This window comes from Myzus persicae, unplaced genomic scaffold (genome assembly GCF_001856785.1).
Source record: "Myzus persicae strain clone G006 unplaced genomic scaffold, MPER_G0061.0, whole genome shotgun sequence".
NCBI classification, from domain to species: Eukaryota; Metazoa; Arthropoda; class Insecta; order Hemiptera; family Aphididae; genus Myzus; species Myzus persicae.
In genome coordinates this window covers 134,857-143,452 of record NW_019100615.1, presented here as the reverse complement: position 1 = coordinate 143,452, position 8,596 = coordinate 134,857, and the positions used below count along the sequence as shown (strand labels likewise).

Sequence of the window (8,596 nt, the reverse complement as noted above, 5' to 3'; positions counted from 1 at the left end):
TACGTGAAATGAGCACTATCAATACCGGTATTACAACGGTTTTTTGTGAGTATCATCACGTTCTTACTTTTACTATATCGTAGTATTGTTGTGTTTATTTTTTTATACCTACTTGACCTATATGGGTAATCATAATAATTATCAGATGTTGTTATGAACTGTTATTCATTTTTCTTATTTTTCAGCTACACCTGAGTTTATCCATTCCAATTAATATACTTCCTCGGCTACGTTCAACCAAGATTAATTTTTTAGGTATCTATTATATAATCCCTTGACTCTTGAGGTCAAATCCCAAATACACGAATAGTTTTTAACTTCAGTTATTAGTTTTATAATTGAATACATATAAGTGTTTTGATGAGGAATATTTTAAAAATAAACATGATTAATAGGTATAATAGTATTATCTAATCTTTGTTTTGTTTTGCTTTATTTTATATATCTATATTATATATTATCATTGTTAAATATTTAATACTTTATTCTAATATTCCGTGCCAAATGCTCAAATGCCATTTGTATAAATTAATCCATCGATATTACTACCTATACATAAACAATGAAAATGATATCTTAGGAATTGAGAACCAGAGAAATCCAAATCTATTATATTCAAACCCACATGGTTTAGACATTTAAATCATCCCAAATCCCAATGTACTTAAATCTTGATAACAACGTCATCCATTCCCATTTCTTCCTTATGTCATCTGAAGGTGTCATCCTTGACCCTAAACTTCATTGGCCACTATACATATTACGTCCTTGATTAAATTTGCTTCTCGATAGTCCAACTTTCATTGGAACATGATTGACTGGAAAAAAACACTGGGAAGAAAAACACCGACGAAAAATGTCCCAGACAATAATATTAGTATATCACTGTAGTACACTATTCATGCTCACAATCACATTTAAATGATTTAGCAAATATTTCCTAAACGGCGCTAATTGTTACATTATTAGGTAATGTTCAATAATTATTAAAGAATCATTATATAAAAAAACCAATACATGTTCAAAGTTTAATGTAAATATGGAATACAATTTTACTTACATTTATAATAATATAGTATTTTTTCTAATATTAACAATAATTTTTGTTTTATATTACGACATTATGTATAATTCTGTAAAAAATTTAATTGAGTTTTGTTATGTTTTATCAATTGTTATAAATATAATTATCAAGAGAAGTTTTTGTATAAGTTTTACTTTATAGTCTATAGAATAGATACAATATTCAAAAGATAAAAAAAAATATTTTGAATGTCGTACGTCAAATAATAATAATAATAATAATAATAATAATAATAATAATAATAATAATAATAATAATAATAATAATAATAATAATAATAATAATAATAATAATAAAGTGATTAATAAATATTAATGCGGTAATTTTTGTGGGGGGTTCTTATTTGTTTTCTCCAATATCATTATTATAAATCTTGCTACGGTCTATGACAAAGGTACTATAAAAATATTTTATTCAATATTAAATGTATAGATTTTCAAAATTGATCGTATTTTTATAACTCAAGACTTGGCTCATACTTTTTTGTACATGGATCATAATTCACAAGTTGTAATAATGTTTTACCATTTTGGCAACACTTAAATCACGTATTAATCATTTCATTCTAATGTGGGATATGATGTCACTGACGAAGGGTCATCAATAATATTTATTATTACTGATAATGTTATTAAAAAATAATAATATTCGCTAATTATCATAAACTACTGCGAATAGGAGAAAAGGCAATGTAATCGTTGTTATTTTATGGAGGGGCGTAGTGGTATTGAATGTAAATCCCTTGAGTTTTGAGTGCCCACACTCCACAGACCGAATCCCAACCACTACGATCCGAACACCATCCCCCACTCCTATACCAAAAAAAAATTTGGTGAAACGAGATATTTTATACTTTTTTTATCGTTGGAATGATTTATTTTTTTATAGATTAGAGTATTACAATTACCCTATATAATATAGCTGTAAACATTAGTCTATAACAGTAGACAGTACACACTACACAGTGTTGTTGTTATGCATGACTGCTTAACAAGCTATAACGGAATTTCGTTTGATAAATTATTCACACTCTTAGGTATCTTTTATAAATTATTTAATTTATTATTTTCAAAAGTTTGTTAAGAGTCTTAATTTATCTGTTATATAATTAGTTAGTAATCTAAAGTTAACTTTTTGTATTTTATTTTATTTATAATATTGTAGTACTATACTTACTACTTTTTAATATCGGCTATTACTAATATAATATTTTTAATTGATAAGAACCACTCCATCAGCACAAGCTTTGCTTATAGGGTGTGCTGCTTTTAGTTTATTTGAGTGTTTATATAATATATCACATGTTGTTTTATAAATATATATTATTATTATCTTTAATTTAAATTATTTGTAAATACCCCAGTAAACACTTTTTATTAAATATCTGATAATTATAATGTTTACACTTTTGTTTTAGTTAAAATCGTTAAGTTTATCACTACGAGATATTCAAAAATGTCCTACAAAGTTACTTACTTCAACGTCACTGCTATGGGCGAACCCATGAGATTCCTTCTGTCCTACTTGAACATCGATTTCGAAGACGTTCGTTTTGAAGAAGAAGAATGGCCTGCACTCAAGCCTAGTAAGTTTTTATCAAATATGACTCATATGTAGGTACTTAAAATTTTTAACTGATATGTTATCATATATACTTGGCTTTTATTCAACTTATCTTGTTTATGCATTTATGCATTTAGATTTCTGAATTCAAATTTGAATTTTTATTCAACTTGGCTTTATTTATTGAACTAAGATTTTTCTGATCCAATAAAGATTTTTGTATACAATTTGTCCTTTTTTCAATTTAGGTTTTTTATTCAATAGAACAAATATAAAATTAAAGAAAAATAATTTAAATAAAAAAATCAAAAAGCTAAGTTGAAAAAAATCCAAGTAGAATAAAAAAGGCCTAATAGGATAATTCTAAAATCTTATTTGTCGGGTCAACTTGGCATTTTATTTGATTTAGATTATTTCATAGAATAAAATCTCTAAATCTAACAAACAATTACAAATTAACTTAACAAATCTAAATTAAATAAAAACATATTTTAAATGATTAGTTGAATAAAAAGATCTAATGAATTAAAAAAAAATATTTATTGAATCAAAAATCTAAATTCAATAGAAAAAATTTAAATTTGATAAAAAAAAGAAAAATTGTTTTCCGGACAGGGAAATGATTTGCAGCTTATTTACACAATAAGTATATACTTTGCAAATAAATCGGTCATGGTGGGGGAAGGGAAACTTCACGTACGTTTAACTTGGAGCACTCTAGTGTGATGTGTTTGATAGTCAACTGTTTGTCCTAGAGTTCGCAGATCGAGCAGTCTTATTTTGGTATGACTATATGAGGTGCAAGTGTGTTAAGCGGGAGTCTCCAATTCTAGTTCTTGCAGCTACAACTACTCGTACTTCTTGGTACCTGGATTAGGGAAAATAATATTTTCACTGGACGATTGATGTTTTGACTTCTTTAAGTTTATTTTCAATCGGAGTCTATTCCCAAATGTCTTGCCAGTGACTTTTAATTAGACTGTTGGTTTTTATGAGTGGGTCTTGAAATGTTATTTTTTTGTTCTTACTGAGCTTGGTGATGCTATTTTTCTTCGTTTGCTGCCTTATCAGCTAGTTTGTAGCCAATTATGACAATGTGAGAGGAGACAAATTGAAATTCAATTTTTTTTCTTAAGTTGCTTGTATGGCTTGGATGATTTCATTTTTGGGGTAAGGATTCTCAATAGCATTGAGTGCACAGAAAGAGTCACTAATATAAGTATTTTTTCGGACACTAAAGCCACCGCTTGAAAGATTGCTTCTTGGCTGACTTGGCGTTTAGAAGAGAAATTTCTGGTTTCAAGATATTTTATTATTTTCTACAGAGGCAAATCCAGTACCATTGGGGAATTTTGAAGCGTCTGTGAAGATTTTTATATGGTGGGGGTATTTTTCTTTGATTATTTCTGAGAAGTTGTCTCTTATAACTATGGTCGGGGAAAATGTTTTGTTCTATTCGAGTATAGTTGGGTATTTTGTTTAATATTCCACATTCACGGGGAAGATGACCGAAAGATAATTTTGCTAAATGTCAGTTGTTCGAAGTTCGAACCCGGACGCGTTTTCGCGCTATTTATAATATAGCTTCGACATATTTCCTCCAAGTTGTTGTCCGTATTTTTCTGGCTGTCGAGCTTGACGCAGCGCCGTGTCCGCTGCGATCCTCCGCTGTTCCGTTATTCGACAGTCGACACGGTCATGTGTTCGAACTACTGTCAACACGTATTGTTACAGTCAGCATCTGTTGTTTGCCATAATATACTGAATACTATCGTACACTGCGAGACAGTCGTGGTTTTACGTGGTGTATCGTATTTTATGAGCGTTCGCGTTCTAGGTACCGTGTGCGTGCGGCGTGTCCAATTCGCATGTACAGACGACACTCGGGAGAGGGATAAACGTTGGATATAACTATTCACTTTGCCGGGTTAATTAATCTGCGTATTGATTTAATGACGTAGGTATTTGATGTTCTTCAAATGAGATACTTGCATGACTTACATTATGCATAGAAAATGATGTACAGTTAGTATTAGTTTTTTTGTAAGATGTTGAAGTGTTAACGTTAAGCATTCGCCTATTTGCTTGTTCGAGTTAATTACAGGTCCTATGGCATTCTTTAATATCCATATTACTTGCTTAGATGCATGTCTATAGAAAAATGCTTATCGAGAGCGGGTAAAAACGCAATGGCGATGACACACGTGTTTCACTATCGGTGGTCAAACATGGGCTGACTTATACTTTAATTTTGAAATCCAGATATTTAACGATTTGAGTAGGTGTTTTTGTAAAATTGTGTAAATATCTATTTAATAGGTACAAGAATACGAAATAAATAATATATATTCAGTTTCATACTTAATTAAGTGCATGCAATGTGCATCTGTCACTCAGGAACGTAATACTTATAGCTATCTCGGCTCGCAAGGCACAACGCATATAGGCCACATAGCTCGGACTATGAGTAAAAGGTATGTGGTGATTTATTACCTATAATCAAAGACTCTTAATAATATTTAAGTCTCTGTCTGTAATAAATCGTATTATGGTTTTGATCATGGATCAATACACTAATGGACAGAGCTTAGAGAGAGTAAACAGCGGATGACGTAGCCGAGAGAAAAATAACTACGCGTTTGGGACACAACAGTGCTTTTCTCTCTCACTCTATCTCTTATCCATGAACTTTAGGCAAGGTGATTTGGTAGGCTCTTTCCATTCATTTATAGGTGTGTGGCTTTAATATGTAGATAATAGATATTTATATATTATATGGGGATCATAAATATTATATCCTTAAGTATTAAATCCTATATCGTTTTTACTTGTCTTAGCAATGCCATTTGGCCAAGTTCCAGTGTTGGAAATTGATGGCAAAGTATTGAATCAATCAACAGCTATTACTCGTTATTTAGCCAAAAAAGCTGGATTAGCTGGTAGTGATGACTGGGAGTCTTTGTTGATCGATATTGCTGTCGATAACATTCATGATTTGCGACAAGGTAAATATTATTATCTATTAGTGATTATAAAATATAGTTAATATTGTTTAAATTATTAATGTTAAGTTGGGTGGTAAGTATTATATAATATATATTATTTTTATAGCAATGGCATCATATACATATGATACAAATGAGGAAACTAAAGAAGCAAAATATGCACCTTTGATCAATGAAACAGTTCCATTCTATATGGATAAATTTGAAAAAAATGTTAAAGACAATAATGGATACTTTGTAAATGGAAAGGTAACTATGCTTTTAATCGATTAAACCTATTTATAATTGATCTGAAACCTAAATAGATACTGTATGTCAAACATTGAATACAACTCAATTTAAAATCGATTTTCTTAAATTATTGAGTTAGGTACAATAAACTGTCTTTTGTATTTCTTATTTAATTACATGTGTTACACGTGATCCTAATTATTTCTGTCCCTGATATGTACTCTCGTTTCTCTCTTTATTATTTTCTTTTTAAGTTTAAAATACTTAAATAAAAAAATTGCAGAATTACAAATGTTAATTTTTACACGGTCTTTTGCAAACTGTTGTGCCCCTCGTACATTTTAGGCTCTTAGACAGGTTTTGTGTGTTTAATGTTTCTATTCTTAAATTCAATATAATTTAATTTTCCAAATACTTGGTTTTAAGAATAACACTATAGTCTAATAGTCTATAACTTATGATTTCATTATTGCTATGTATAAATTAATGTTTTTTCTGTTTTTAATTTATTATAATTAATTAATATTTAACTTAAACAGTCTAAGTATTTACATATCTTAGAAGTTAATAATTATTACATTTTAATTATAATGTATATTTTTTTTTCAGTTGTCGTGGGCTGATTTATTTTTTGTAGCTATTTTAGACTATTTGAATTATATGACAAAAATTGATTTGTTAGAGGGTCGTCCAAAATTAAAAGCACTTAAAGAAAAAGTATTAGCTGTTGTAATGAAACGCAATTGGTTGTCGACAATTTATTTTTATTTATATGTGACGTCTGACCCAATTGGCTCATCATCTGAGTTTGATACAATATTCATATGTTGTAATATAACAAGATTTTCTTTTGAGGAATTACCTCCGTTATACTCGTGATACAGAGTGTACATTTAAAATGTTTCTGGGGATTACAAACTGAAGGGTGGGAATCGGAACATTTAACTCACAGTATCGGCTCTGCTCGAATGGCGGCGTGCTGTGGTCACTCTCGAAGCTTGGACGGACAGTATTGGCTCTGCTCGGACGGCGGCGTGCTGTGGTCACTCTCGAAGCTTGGACGGACAGTATTGGCTCTGCTCGGACGGCGGCGTGCTGTGGTCACTTTCGAAGCTTGGACGGACAGTATTGGCTCTGCTCGGACGGCGGCGTGCTGTAGTCACTCTGGAGGCTTGGACGGCGTAGGGGGGGGGGCCGGTACAGACTATTTGAGTATCCGTGTATAACGATATTGCTATCGTCCGGCTTACTCAGTCTGAGAGGGCAGTGCTGGATATAGTTCGGAAATCGATGTCCGTGTATAACGATAGTATCTATCGTCCGGCTCACCGATAACCTCACTCAGCGGGGAGAATGTCATCTTCTGCACTGTTTCTGACCTATACTTCTAGTATTCCTGACCCTCAGGTGGTATGTGAAGCCATAAACCGTTTTTTGAATATTAGGGTAAGTTGTACGTAACTTAAAACCCATTAAAATTCAGTTTCCGATAGTTTACGGTGTTCCGATTCTAAGGACATCTTTAAAAGGGTTTTAAGTTACGGGGTTCCATCTCAAAACCATTTTACCCTCTTGGGCGGCGGGTCGTCGCAACGGAGATTGAGATTTGCGCTCTCTGTGAGACGATGTGTCCCTATTCCGCAGTACAGCTGCGACATTGCTACACGAGAGCGCGTGGTAGTGTTACTTGTGTGAGGACCGGTTGTTGGTAACGAGAGTGCGCCACAGGTATGGGGCGTCCGGTTTTGTCTCGTTACACTGTACCTCAAATTAAGGCATGGGTTGCCAAACGACCAACAGTTGATTATTGAATATCAAACAATATTATGAAGCACATATTATTATATTAATTAAAATAATAAAAAAATTTGTTTTTAATTTTATTGTACCTCATTCAGATGAACTATATTTGTACACATTATATAGTAATATAATTAAAATAGCGTTTTTTTATGTGAAAGTAAAGCACTTGAAAAGTTATATGAAATTTAATAAAGTCTACATTATACAATTAGGGATATAATTTGTGTTTCTTTCCGTATACTTATTGAAGATATTTTAAGAGTTATTATTTATTTTATTAAAATTATCTATAGACATTAAGTTAATCCAACTAATATGAGCCAATTATCGGATTAGGTTAGGCTATAAATGTGTTTCATATATTGATATATGTAGTATATATCAATGAACAGCTTTTGGGCAATGGTTCATGGTTGCTAAAGTGATATTATACTGACTTGACTAAGTCATTTTATGGTGGGGTGTGAAATGGTCAGTCGTTTGGACTGCAACACATATTTCTCAAGTAAATACTAGAGACCAAAATCAATAGTGGATGGTCGAATTATTGATGAACAGTTGTACAATTTGGTTATGTTAAGAGTTTAGTAGTATATTACATGAATATTACTAAAAAAAATAGCATGTACCTATTGAAAGCCCATACATACATTTTATGAAAAACGAGAATAATTGGCTCAACGGCTTAAGTGGTCATTGGTAGCCGTATTAAGACACTAACGAAGAATGCCATAGTTATGTCGAACACTTTATCTCGTATCAAAAATAATCTATATTATGAAAACTATGATGTAATGTTGTTTTATAATATTTATAGGTGTTGATAACTTATAATAACCAGTAAAATAATTTGGATTTTTTTGTATTGTTTATGTAAATAATGGTACAGCGATGTTGTGTGCCAGTTATA

The 8,596-nt window shown here is 31.2% G+C and overlaps 1 protein-coding gene across 1 annotated transcript; it reads left to right on the top strand.

Moving 5' to 3' along the window:
• Positions 1–1,985: 1,985 nt before the first annotated feature.
• On the top strand, positions 1,986–7,901 carry LOC111036826 (glutathione S-transferase-like). Its single transcript, XM_022319045.1, has 6 exons — positions 1,986–2,120; positions 2,502–2,669; positions 5,485–5,652; positions 5,759–5,901; positions 6,493–6,607; positions 7,642–7,901. The coding sequence occupies exons 1-6, from the start codon at positions 2,060–2,062 to the stop codon at positions 7,692–7,694; spliced, it is 708 nt and encodes a 235-aa protein (XP_022174737.1). The 5' UTR covers positions 1,986–2,059; the 3' UTR covers positions 7,695–7,901.
• The last annotated feature ends 695 nt before the right edge of the window (positions 7,902–8,596 follow it).

What these genes read in the sequence shown, in the direction of transcription:
- LOC111036826 (XM_022319045.1), top strand. Translation starts at nt 2,060, where the DNA reads ATGCATGACTGCTTAACAAGCTATAACGGAATTTCGTTTGATAAATTA. An exon ending in ATGGCCTGCACTCAAGCCTA is followed by an intron (nt 2,670 to 5,484) that starts GTAAGTTTTTAT and finishes TACTTGTCTTAG; the next exon opens with CAATGCCATTTGGCCAAGTT. An exon ending in ACTTAAAGAAAAAGTATTAG is followed by an intron (nt 6,608 to 7,641) that starts CTGTTGTAATGA and finishes TGTCTCGTTACA; the next exon opens with CTGTACCTCAAATTAAGGCA.